The sequence below is a fragment of the Crocodylus porosus genome, unplaced genomic scaffold (genome assembly GCF_001723895.1).
Source record: "Crocodylus porosus isolate Cpor-Errol unplaced genomic scaffold, CroPor_comp1, whole genome shotgun sequence".
NCBI lineage: Eukaryota > Metazoa > Chordata > Crocodylia > Crocodylidae > Crocodylus > Crocodylus porosus.
Genome location: NW_017728886.1, coordinates 67,683,948 through 67,698,011, shown reverse-complemented (window position 1 = coordinate 67,698,011; position 14,064 = coordinate 67,683,948). Strand labels below are relative to the sequence as shown.

The 14,064-nt window shown below is 41.4% G+C and overlaps 1 protein-coding gene across 2 annotated transcripts in view; it reads right to left on the bottom strand.

Moving 5' to 3' along the window:
• LOC109310663 (ubiquitin-conjugating enzyme E2 E2) overlaps nt 1–14,064 on the bottom strand; it is a 319,806-nt gene that overhangs the window by 47,293 nt on the left and 258,449 nt on the right. For both annotated transcript variants that reach the window (XM_019535959.1, XM_019535950.1), the window contains one exon: nt 12,808–12,940. In XM_019535959.1, the coding sequence (XP_019391504.1) occupies nt 12,808–12,940 (133 nt within the window). The remainder of the gene's footprint in view (nt 1–12,807; nt 12,941–14,064) is intronic.

The window sequence follows — 14,064 nt, the reverse complement described above, 5'->3', positions numbered from 1 at the left end:
GGAGCCAAGGCCACAACCGGCCAGTTTGGCCAAGAGGTGATCATGGGATACCAGATCAAAGGCTTTTTTGAAGTCAAGATAAAAGACAAGCATGTATAAAATAAATATGAAAAGGTAAGAAAAACCTTTTGACAAAAGGAACTGGTCTTGTACATGAGACTGCACTTATGAAAAAAAAAAAAGCATAAGGCTTGTACCACAGGAGTGGGCTTTCACAATAGATAATGAAATTGTGTGCATATAGATTAGCTTTATATGACCATCACAAAGGAAAGGCAAGGATTTCTTAGGGTGATACCTTTTATTAGACCAACTGCATAGTTGGGATAGAATTAGATATGCTCTTGAATGCAATACATTCTTAAGAAAACCTTGCCTTTTGCATAATTCCTGGACCACCCTGGCTACAATATCACTCTAACATTACCATCACATATGAAACATTAAAGAAATACTCAGGACCTAAATCAAGATATTGTAAATACAGAATGAAATATTTAAAAGGGAACATGACTTTTCCTGGCATTATAATGGTTGATATAACTCAGTTTAGCTTTGAAATCCTGTGAACAATGTTTCAGTCAATCGATAGACAGGTGAGATTTACAAGGGAAATGGGACTTTTATTCTAATTTTGATTTAGAGGTGATTTGGCATAGTGCAGTTTTCAAGTCCCACAAAACATTTTTCTGTCAATTGAGATTAAGTCCTCAGCAAGATTAATTGCAGAGTTGGGATCAAGAGATTTTATCAATTACTCTATTAAACCCCCCACCCTGCAGATATACTGGGATAGTGATAGATACATCCACAAGTAAACAGAACTGGCAGCATAATAGATTTAATATAGTTCAATATACTAATAGAAATAACAAAGGTAGTCCTTAATGACAACGCAGATCCCTTTATAGTGGCAATTCTTGGAGATAATTTTCTCTAGAAGAATATTTGTTTCATACAAACAGCTTTGTGGGAGACTGACAAGGCTTCTGGATTTGTAGAAATGTCATGTTCTGGAGAGGTAGAATACAGGATAATGTAATCAACCCCTTTCTTTTGATAATTAAACTGTATATAATGTGGTAAATTGAATTGTCCTGATCTGTAAAATTTAGAAGGGTTTTAGTTCTAAAACATTTGGATATGCATTCAATTCACCAACTTCTAACATGGATCAGCGCCAAAAACAGGTTAGAATTTTCTCAGGTTGACCAAAAAGGAACAATATTCCGTGTGTGTATATTACACCTGAGCATGTGTGTGCACGTGTTCTAGAAGAGTAGAGGCAGCACATTTTTAGGAGATAAAGTTTGCTTTTATTCTTTTCCTTGATGAAATTGGCTGAATTCATTGAGCATGAAAGGAAGATATTTAGCTGGAAAACAAAATCTTAAAAGGTATATATTTTTTAAAGCATTATAAGTTCATGAAGACCTTAGAGAAATGCAGGACTGTTTCCCTGTCAGGCCATCCATGTAGTTTTATTATTATTTTTTAAATAGCCACCCAGAGTATGCTGTCAATCAAGTTCTTCTCTCATCCACTGCATTGCATGGAAGATATTGACACAGGATTGGAGTACATTTTCAGCTGCTAACACTCACGCTGTTTTTGTGAATCAAGTTCAATTTTTTATCAAGATCTGGCATTAGCACAAAGGAGAGATCATGTGAATGTGCTGTTTCATGTAGATTCTGCCACACCTTGCCACAATTGGCCTGATAAAAGTCAATATGATGCTTTAAAACAAAATAAAACCGATATAACCCCCTCCCCCCCAACAAACAAACAACACAACCACCACACAACTGAAAAGAAAAGCAGAATTATGTGGGTTGTTCGATTTGTTGCTGAATCAGGCAACTGGGTCCTAAGCCAATTTCTTGAGTGTTGTACAAGCTTGCACAAAGTGGAAGCTAGGAAATATTTTTAATTGACTGGAGCCTCCCAGAAAGCCAGAGCTAATTTGTCAGTTCTCAGATGAGCTGTTCCAGAAATCTCTATATCCAACAAAGTAGATAAATTGTGAACAACCATAAATTGGAGATAGGCTGGGATGGTCCTGTTTCACTTCTAATCAAGCTATATGAATCAAGATTATAGAATTTTTCTCTTCTAGCTGATCATTCTGCAGCTGTAAGCAGGGCACAATGTCTTCCACTTAAAAGGAAAAGACGATTGAAAGGGTTAGTGACCTCTTGCTTAGAAAATGTTGAGTCCATTTAAAGGCAGGAGGTAAAGTTGAAAGATTGAAAAGAACTGTGTCCAAAGGACAAAAAGACGAATATCATGAAGAGCAAACTACTAAACACATTTCTTATTTGCCATTTAATTGAAAATAAGCTATTGCTACTGGCTTATCAACTCACTATTATTAGGTCTGTGCCTCTTTCTTCAGACACTGACAAGGACTTTTATGAAAAGGAAGGGGTAGACAAGATCATGAACTGGGAGAGAAGGACTGACTGAAGCAATACCCAGATATATAATCTTGGAATACACTCGGGTTTTGTGCGGATCTGGCCAAACCTTAAAGTTCCATAGAAAACAGAATGGCTCCTCAAGGTATACTTTTTGATTCAATTAAAAGAAGCCTCATGATTCTACCAATCCCAATTACTCAAGGTACAAGAGATGGGATGTATCAGAGATGAGGATGTGACATCAGGTCAACTATTAGAACAGCAGAAACAACAATGGGAAGAGAAGAATGGAGATGGGAAGATTTAAAAAAAAAAAAAGAGTGGAGTATCCCTATAGCAGGGCGTAAAAATTTTAAAAGTGATGGAGGAGATAAAGAGGATAGTGATCAAGCTCTGGCCTGCAGGCCAGACCCGGCCAGTGGGACTCCCCAGGGGTCCAGAAATTTGGTGGAGGGAAAGCAGTAGCCCCGTTGACAAATCTGCCCTGCTGACAAATCTCTGGACCTATGATGAACCCCAGGCCCTGTGTGCTGGAGCTGGTGCCCAATCTCAGTGTGCAGGGCTAGGTGGAGTAGTTCTGGGCCCCTGGACCCTATCTCAGTGTGAGGGGATGGGAGGAGGTGGCACTGGACCCCTGGGACCCAAACTTGGTATGCAGGGGGCAGGAGGGAGTTATGCCGGGCCCTCATGGCCCAATCCTGGCATGTAGGGCCAGGTGGGAGCAGTGCCAGGACCCAGGGCCTGATCTGGCCCACAGACAGGCTCTGGACCACTTTGGGCACCACTGGCTTAAATTGATGGAAAAATTTGAAAGGGAAAATAAAAAAGCTATCAAGCAAACACTGAGTGGCCACAATATTTAATTATTTTAAAGTGGTAAGTAAAAGGAAGAAGAGAGCATGGCAAAAGAGGAACGAACTAAAAAGTACAAAGGAGAAGTTTAATAATTCCACAGAACAAACAAAAATAACTTATTTCTTTGTAATCTTATTAATATACAGACTCCAAAATTGCCCTTTTTGGCATGAATAGCTTTGCATAAGCAAAACATTTTCAGATTAAACTGTGTACATTTTCTAGCCACTAGTACTTGTACACTCTGGGTTTGGAGTTATAAAATGTAATGCCAGATATGTGTGTGTGCACAAAAGGTATGGAGACCTCTGTGAAAACAAAAAATATCCAACTCTCTGGTCCAAAGTTAAATGGCACTTGAACCATAATAGTGTCACCAACAAGATGTTTTCATAATTTTAAAGTTATTTCCCCCCCTTCCCAGCATACCAGCCACACACATAATGGATTATATGACATTTGAAAACAGATCGGAAGAATGGATTTTGGGAATCCTTCCACTGACTTTAATGGGTTTTGGACTAGGCCCTGTAACAATAACTGTTATGTGACATGGGCATTGGCCTTTGAAACCTCAGTCTGGGTCATGGGATTTCATCAAGTTTCTGTTTCTAGCCAGCACTTTTGTGGTTGTATACTGGGATTATCAATTTTGACAGGGTTTGTTTAAATGTTTCCTTAATTTATGGTAAGAGAGGATAAAATAGCCCTCCCTCATAAGTCTGAAGAGGAATACAAGAAATTAGCCATAGTAAGAAATCTGTTACTGTGGCAGGCCGTTTTAATTACGTACCCATATGGAGTTAAACTATTTGGTATTGCTAATCCCAAACACTAAACAACCAAACCCATGAGACTGACTTCTAAATTAGGAGACTGAAACTGCAATATAGTTTGGTTTCTTTTTTATTTGTCTTTTGACTGTTTTGGACTTCATATTTTCAATAACTATGAGGAAACAAACTTTTAAAAAATCATGCTTAAATTTTTACATGAGATTTACATGATTCCAGGAGTTATGTCATTAAAAAGAGCACCCAATATCCGGATGCTGGAATAAAATATAAGATGTGGCAACATGACCTATGTGCCACTTGTACACAATGCTTTCTACTCAAGTTTCCACCTCAAAAATACATTTTTAGGATACAGAATGAAAAGCTGGGGGAGGAAGGGGTAGATTTAAAATAGGATTTCCCACCAACGTATTGATTGCAGCAGTTATCTTGTGACAAGCCATCACCTTCCCACACTGCTTTAACTCAGGGGACTTCCCAAAGGGTTTTACCTGTGAGTCACTTTCAGAGGGTAAGGAGAATATGCATAATAAAAATATTAATAGAAAATTCCTAAAGCTAGATTTGGAGATTGAAGTTACTTACAACAATGGTTGAAAGTTGTTAGAATAAGAATACAGAAAATATTAGCAAAATGTTAGTTAAATCTGGTACTGGTCCCCTGCACACATGCACCAATTATTTTCGTATGGATAACAAGTTTCTTTGTAGTAATTGTTAGCTCTATAATAATACAATACGGCACCATCAGTACTCTCATCCTTTATCAAGCAATAGCTTTTTATACGATTTATATGCACAAATGTTTTACAAAGACAACTGGAAGTGAGAATAAAGACACACAAAAGAGCTATTAGAAAGCAGGATAAGAACTTCCCTATCGCTTAATATTTCATTAATAAGCAACACACATGTGCACAACTCATTTTGCAAGATAACAGAGTCACCAAAACATAACTGAATGTGGACTGAACAAGTCTTTCCCTCACTATGAGAAGGCAAACTGGACCATCACTTTCTATTACAAAAAGGACACATTGCTTCAAACCTGAAGTTCAGTGTCAACAGAAAGAAGAACAAAACTCCCACTCTCTCATATTTAGTTCTTTACGTAGTAGGACTGCAAAAAATATTATTATGGTTTGGGTTCCCTTGTGGTTTGGCATTTCTGAAGGGATTTCAAGTTGCGCAGAAGGGTGTCAATATCCCCTCTGGGATTTTTTTTGCTGGGGAATTTCTAATCACTGCTCTGTTGAAACAAAAATCAAACAAACAAAAAAGCAAGCAACCAACCAAAAGAAGACACCCAGCTAAATATCAAGCTTTTTAGCCCCTTTTATGCATCATGAAGGGGCTGGAACCAGGGACAGATCTCTCTCATTTTTTTAATACCACCTTCAGTTCTCAGTGCACCAGAAGAGTCAAGTGATTTTAAGTGCCTGAAATTCAAACCTTTCAGTTGTGTAATGCCAGTCTTCTTAATTGTAAAATTTTGGTTAAAATTGCAGTCACTGGGCAGGCTATATGAACCTTGACTGAAACATTTGTCTTTTTGGTACCACACATTTAAAGTACAGTTCACCCCACTTACATGTAGATTTGTGCACAAATCACTTAGCCATGTAAACACACAAGTCCCAATTTTTACCTGATGCATTGTAACAAACTCCAGCTTTCTGCATATTTGTTATATGCATAAACCATTTAGTATAGCATTTTTCAGCCCTGCTGTCCCCTTTGTAACTTCATATGCTCATAATTGGAGTAAAATTAACTGTAGCTGTATCCAGGGTTTGAAGTACACTCTGACTCTTGAGGGGGTCTGCGGCAGGGCAGCCCGAAGCTGGAAGGAGCCGTTCCTGCCACCACCTGAGCTGCTTAAAGGTGTGGGTCAGGCCAGGGGTTCTCGTCTCTTATGGGGGGGAGGCGCTCATCTCTTATGGGGGGGTTCAGCCTTCTCAAGCCTCCCCATATTTCAAACCCTGGTTGTATCTGTAACTGCGCTCCCTTTAACTGGGCAGCCAGGCACAGTGAAAGGAAGCTGTCAAAGAGGGTGCCTATAGAAGTTTAGAGACCTTACTCTAACTCACGCTGCTTTACACAAGTGCCATGAGATAGAGCCCCACCACCTCCAACCCAACAGACATTCACCTGTTGGATCGGGGGGGAAAGGGGGCTCAATCAATCAATCCTGCTTGCACTGGCCCTGGTCAACAGGTGGGGGTGCTCCTCTCCCAGTCCTACTTTCCCCCCACAGCTCTGGGGCTGTCAATGGGGAACTGAGAGGGAGGGAGCAGCGGTGCCTGCTGCTTTGCCCAGCCATAGCTGGGGGGGGAGAGGTGGAACGGATCTCCCTTGCCTTGCAGGCCCGCCCCCCCCAGCTACCGTGGCTGGCATAATGGGGGGAGCCGGGCCTGTGAGATGAGGGCAGAGCTGTTCCTAGGTTATTGCAAATTGGGATGACTGCCCTGGGTCTCATGCTTTGGGGAGGCCCCGTGGAGCTGGGAAGAACAGCCACGGCCCCTCCCATAGAGCCCGGCCGGAGCTGGCAGCTCAGCCCTGTGCCGTGGAGGAAGCATGGAGACTTCCTTCCCCCTTTGCAAGGATACCACGTCCCCGCACAGTGTTAAGAGGGTCCTGCAGAGGCTGATTTACCCCGGGCCCTGCACCCCCCTAGGATCAGCTCTAGGTGAGGGCTCTGTTCCACCCTGCCCCCCTCCCCACCCCCAGCTCTGGCCAGGGAAAGCAGCTGACAGTTCCCTTTCCCTTCTGCACTGACAGCTCAGGGGCAGGCTGGGGCTGGGTCCGTGGTCACCAGTGAGCACCAGCCCAGTCCTGCAAAGTGCAAAAAATTTAACCCTGGAGGGAACACAAGTTCCCTAAGGTGCTCTGCTTTAGATCGCCTTCAGCTAATACCTTCAGGGTTAATTGTTTGCTCAATTGGCCATTTAAGAAGTGCTCTGCAGCCATGCACGTATATTACGTCACAGCTGTAGAGCGCTTTCAGGGGCCCAGTCACGTAAAAAATGGAACTTGTGTAAGTACCCAGAGCTGCTATTAAAAGCCTGGAAAATGAAGGTAGCTAGTGTGCTTTGTGGTTGCTATCTCCTGTCACTTCGAAGATTTCTAATAGCAGTTCTGAAAATCAAGCTTAATTTTCAAGGCCTGTAAGAGCAGCCTGCAACTGTCTATGAAAAACCTTGAAAATGAGAGGAACTAATTAGTTTGGGGGCTGTTAATATCATAGCACTGACAGTGGTACAAAACAATGGAATCTGGGGCGGTCACTTCTGTGGTAGTAGCAGACCCAAAACTAGCTAGTTACACTTATCTTCAAGTCTTCTAATAGTTTAAGGGCTGCTATTAGGAGCCTGAAAAATGAGGCACGCTAATCAATTTTGGGGCTGTTAATACCAGAAATCTGACAACATTGGGTATTGAATGAGCATTGTTCATATGAAGTCTGGATAAAAGAATATTCCAGGGAAGTGCACAGCTTCTTTGTTCTTATCCAAGAGGGAGTTTGCTATACTATCAAACAGCAACGTTAGGCCATCACCAAACTGTAGCTTTGCCACATCATGAGATGATGTCATAGAAAGTGCAGTTTATTGAATCCCATGATGGAGTCTGTGGGACAGCAAATACGTTCAGTCTAGTTCTAAGACTGTATTTTCTATTCTTTCTTCTGCTAGCATCAACAGCTCAGATGGCTTCATGCTCTATTATTATATGACACGCTAGGGAAATCATATTTTGCTAATGATTATTTTCATTTCACTATTTTATCATGGTAGTTGACTAACAACACAGGGACACAGGACCAGACTACATCACAACCCTGCGTCATCTAGTCTGGGAAACGTATCATATCATCCCAATCATAATATGATAGCACTATTTTAAAACCATCTGAGTTTTTGCTCCCAATACTCCAATTGGCAGGCTGCTCCAGAACCAGACTTCTTTAATGGTTAGAAACCTTCTTCGAATTTCCAGCCTAAAAGTTTATTCATGGCCAGTCCGTATCCCTTTTTGTGCCAGCACTGTCTTTAAATAACTGCTCTTGCTCCTTAGTGTTTGCACCCTAATGTATTTATGAAGTAAAACTGTATCCCCTCTCAGCATTTGTTTTGCTTGGCTGAACAAGTGAAGCTCTTTTAGTTTCCTTTCATGAAATAGGCTCTTCACTCTCTTGATAATTCTAATAACCCTTTAACCCTTCTAACCCTAATTACATACTATATATGGAAAAATTATAAATTTGTTATAATAGTCCAAGTATAGTATCTAATTATTGGAGGTTTGCCTTAAATTTGTTCCCCTACCACTGCACATCTTCCAGTCTGTAGTCATCTGCCTGGGACATGACGGACAAGAATTGTACACAATGGACGCATCTACATGTGCACATTAACTGTGCAGTGACCAAAATTATTGCACAATATCAGGGTATATCTCTACACATGCATGGCCATATTGTGCAGTAAATATGGCAACTTACGCTGACTTGAGCGTAAATTTGCTGCCTGCATCATGCAGGTATCAAATTTATGCCTGATTAGTTACTGCACAATCATATGCATGTAGGCGCCTTACTGTGCCGTAACACTGTGTGTGTGGACTGGCTTGGGACTAACATTAGCCCCACGTCAGTCCAAACACAGCATGAATGTGCTTTAATGTCTCCACATGTACATGCTGGCTTATTCCTGCTTACTGTGCAGTAAATTTAAGCTTTATTGCACAGTAAATTTAAGGTGGTGTAAATGTACATGTAAACATGCCCAATGTTCTAGATGAGGCCTTCCCAATTTATTGTACAATGCCATTGTAACAATAGCTTTAATACTTTCCTATCTCTGCTAGAAATACCATGCTGCATACACTCTAAGAATGCATTTGCTTTTTTCAGTCACGTCACATTGATGGCTCAAAGCTGTCCTGTGACACAAGTCTTTCTTTTCTTCTGTGGTGGTACTGTAGCAGAAATTCTTGCCATTAATCCCTAAATGCATGAGTTTAAACTCTGCATTATTAAATTTCATCCCATTTACATTGCTATACTCTTTGAGGTCATCCAGTTCTTCCTTTATGAAATTGTAATAATTTTTTATAGTGATGATACCTCCCTCTCACCTCAGCTTCAGACTATCAGCACATTGCATCAACAGACTCCAAATTCCTGCCCTAGTCATTAATGAAAATATTACATAAAACTGGTCATGACCAGTCCTTGAGAAATTCCATAAGTACCTTTCAAGTCCAGTAGTTCTTCATAGTTTCATAGTTCGTAGGGTCGGAAGGGACCTAAGCAAATCATTCAGTCTGACTCCCTGCCATGGGCAGGAAAAGATGCTTGGGTCTAATGACCCCAGATAGGTGGCCTTCTAGCCTACTTTTGAAGACCCCCAGGGTAGGGGCAAGCACCAGTTCCCTTAGAAATTGGTTCAGGCTCCTAGCCACCCTGACAGTGAAGTAGCTCCTCCTGATATCTAGCCTGAATCTACTCTCAGTCAACTTATGGCTGTTATTCCTTGTTACCCCCGGTGGTGCTCAGGGGAACAGGGACTCTCCTGTTGCCTGCTGGTCCCCCTTGGCAAGTTTATAGGAGGCCATCAGATCCCCTCTCAGCCTTCTTTTGTGGAGGCTGAACAGGTTCAGGTCCCATAGCCTCTCTTTGTAGGGCCTGCCTTGCTGCCCGCTAATCATGCGAGTGGCCCTCGTCTGGACCCTCTCGATGCTGTCCACAGCCCTCCTGAAGTGCGGCGCCCAGAACTGGACGCAGTACTCCAACTGTGGTCTGACCAATGTCACATATAGGGGGAGGATCACCTCCTTGGCCTTCATATATCTATAGATGCATGACAAGGTGTGGTTATCCTTCCTGACTGTGTTCCCACATTGGCAGCCCATGTTCACCTTGGAATCAATAGTGACTCCAAGATCCTTTTCTGCCTCTGTGCTGATGAGAAGGGAGTTCCCCAGCCTGTAGGTATGTTGCTGGTTCTTCCTCCCCAGGTGCAACACCTTGTACTTGTCCATATTGAAACCATCCTATTCTCATCTGCCCACCTCTGTAACCTGTCAAAATCTAGTTGTAGCTTGTCCCTCTCTTCTAGCATGCTCACTTCTCCCCACATCTTAGTGTCATCTGCGAACTTGAACAAGGTACTTTTCACCCCCTCGTCCAAATCGCCAGTGAAGATATTGAACAGTGAGGGCCTAAGGACCGAGCCCTGGGGAACCCCACTGCCCACATCTCTTCAGGTTGAAAATGACCCATCCACCACCACTCTCTTGGTGCAGCCCTCCAGCCAATCTGACCATGTAGGCACTGACACTATAGACTTCTAATTTTTTAATGAGGATGGGGTGGGAGAGTGTTGAAGACCTTCCTAAAGTCTAGGAAGACTATGTCTACCGTGACACCTGCGTCCAAGGTTTTTGTGATCTGGTCATAGAAGGCCACCAGGTTGGTCTGACAGGACCTGCCTCTAATGAACCCGTGTTGATTGCCCCAAAGCATAAACTCCCCTGCTGGCCCCTTGCAGATGTGCTCCTGGATAATTTTCTCAAAGAGCTTCCCCAGGACCGAGGTAAGACTAACAAGCGTATAGTTTCTTTGGTCCTCTTTCCTCCCTTTTTTGAAAATGGGGACCACATTGGCCCTTTTCTAGTCATCAGGCACCTCACCAAGGCACCACGAGTGCTCGTAAAGCTGTGCCAGGGGTCCTGCAATGACCTCTGCCAGTTCCATAAGCACTCTGGGGTGGAGATCATCAGGACCTGCTGACTCTTCCATCAGTTCTCATCCCTGTTAGACAGTTCCATACCTTACTTTATAGTCCTTACACTAGCTCTGTTTTCTCAAACTTACCATATTTACTTCAGTATGAGACAATCCTGACTATAAGACGGTTCCCCCAATAATTACGTTCTACATATGAAAAAATTATAAATTTGTTATAATTTTCCAGGTATAGAATCTAATTATTGGAGGTTTGCCTTGAATTTGTCCCCCTACCAGTGCTACAGCAGGGAAAATAAAATGGGGGTTTTAGGTAGCTCCTTTGCTTTCTGCATCCTCCCAACTTTTTCCCATGGCAGCCTCTTCCCCCTCTCCCAACCATCAGAGCTTGTTCTTCTTGAGTCCACAGAACTGGGAAGCAAGTTTGAAAACAATAACTTTGAAATTAAACATAACTGTAGCAATTTGCATATAATACCCATACAATTAGTACATCCAGAATTGATGCTTGTTGCTTTATTTTGAAACTATTGCAAGTTTTACACAGGTACACCATAAACACACTTTTGAGGAGTACTTTGGCATGATTAGTCCAAAGCCAAAAGGCTCATGACTTACCAAATAGTTTATTGGACTGGTCCCCACCAGAGTCTACAGCATTTCAAGCCATGATGACCCCACAAGATATGTGTTTACTCCCGATATCCTCCATAAAGGATCTGTGTGCTAATTAACCCCATACTCATGACTGGAATCAAGTATTCTTGTCACAAGTTCTGGAATCCTCTAAAAATTTATATGCAGATGAGGCATAAGGCAGTCTGGTCCAGCTTTACCTCATGGAGGGTGGGGCCACAATAATCATATACAATGGGCTGAGACAGCGGGCAACAGAGGGACTCTAGGTGAACGGTACGGCATGCCATTTCATGATGTTTGCCATGCACTTAGGGCTGGTGAAGAAACAGGAATCATTGGAAATGGGAAAGAAAGGTGCAGCTTAGCTGTGGGAGTGAAGAGGAAGTCACAATGTCTGCAATGTAGTGGCTGACTATGACTTGAACAAGAGTCGGTGGTGAAGGGGACTGCACTTAATGGGCACTACCATATCTCTTATTCAGATGGGCTGCACTAACCTATCCCTGTGGTAGGTACCCATCATTTGTTTTATAGCCATGCTTAGTGTTGACTGCACTAAGGCAACTTCATTGTTAGTTTTCATTGTTGAGCACATGCTGCTTTTGGTAGCAGTTCAGTGATAAACAATGTATTTAATGAGATTTCCTTGTATATGATTACAAAATGAAGGGCTTTTTTCCCCATGCCAACTGGGGGAAAACACCTCATCTTGTATTCAAGTAAATATAGTAACATGGTGTGTGTCTGTGTGTGTGTGTGTGTGTGTGCATGGTAACAATATGATAACATATATTACTGTAATAAGTGTTTACTGAAGTTCAAGTTGATATAGAATTTACTGTTCTATATGCTCATTCCCTGTAGCAATGTTGTTTTTACCCCATCTTCCATGATACCATCTTTACTGAAAAGTGGTCATTTACTTTTTGTTTTTGCATAGCACTAATAGATAGTGTACTGATGAACTTTAATCTAAAACTACATCAGCAGTGGCAGGTTTTGCATACTTAGTTTAAATGCATTACTTGAGCTATATTACTGTATTTATGTCAATAATAGTAATAAAAAACCTTCTGGAATTTAACAATTTGACAAGAGTCCAGGTCTGTCTGATTTTATTGAATAAACGCATTTGAAATCTTGGACAGTTTTTCAGATTTCTCCTTTTAAAATGCTTGGTTTTAATATTATTTTCATGAAAGCTTTTATGACTAATCATGTTTTTTTAACAATGTGTACCCCGCCACCATTACAGCTACTATTAAAAATAGGAACTAAAGGCATATACCATTTATTTATTCACTGAGTACTGCTATTAGACTTTTAAGATCCTTCTACTAACCTTAGGTGGTTTAAAAGGATAGTCCGGTGAAAAGGTAATGTCAAGGAAGAAAACTCCACCTTCATATACGGAACCTGGAGGCCCAAGTATAGTTGACCTCCATTCATAAATGTTGTCTCCTTTGGGTCCAGCACTAAAATAGAAAGCAAAAATAGGACATAATAACCACATAAAATTAAGTATATAGTGTATCAGTTACACTAATGGTAACACTGGTTTTGCAATCACACCAGAAGTGAAAATGATATATCACCTTCACAAACTTATTCCATGATAATATACATATATAGTGTCATCAGTTTCCTCGCCCAAAGTGATATTCAGGTACATAAATGTATTATAATCACTGTGTTAATAAATTATTCAAATAACTTTGGGAAATTAGCTTTCTGACTGCCTCATCTAAAGTATTTTAGTGGAAGGACATAATATGGTGTTTACAATAAAACAAGACAGAGGCTTCTTGTTTCTCAGCCATTCAATTACTTCCCTATTGACCTCATCACTAGGTGGCATAGTAGGAACACGTGTTATTACACAGGACTGACTGCATCAAAAACTTGATGCTGTAAAAATGACCCAGTGCCTGGATTTTCTAAGGCACTCCAATGACTAATACAGGAGGATTCTTTACAATTATAACAATGTTAGGAAAAGCTTACAAAAAGGAAATGTTAATCCCAGTTAAATTTTGTTAATGCAAATTCCTGACTTAAGTTATCTAAGCTAAAATGTACATAATATAGTTCTCTACATGGAAATAGTAAAAGCTCTCAATTACTCAGCCGATTTTTAAAGCATATTGAAAACTAACATACTTTTTGTGATTTGATTTCTCTAGACATCAAAGTAGGCTCTTTTCAGGGAATACACTCACTCTCAGAACCATATGTCTTATTCAGTGGGCATGTCTACATGAGACACTTACTGTGTATTAGCCTAATAACACTGTGCAGTAGTGCGAGCACAAGCTGATCACCTTCACCATCTGCCGTAAAGCTGGCAAGTCAGTCAGCAGCACAGAAGTCCTTGACTTCAGAAAAGCCGACTTTGACAAGCTCAGGAGACTTGTCAGTCAGGCCCTAAGGGACCATGACCCCAGGGAGAGGGGAATTCAAGAAGAGTGGTTGCTCCTCAAGGGAGCGATCCTCAATGCACAAGCTAAGTCTATTCCACCTCAAAGGAAAGGCAGCAAGAGGGCACAGCAGCCCCCCTGGCTCTCCAGGGATCTAGCAGACCTCCTAAGGCTAAAAAGAA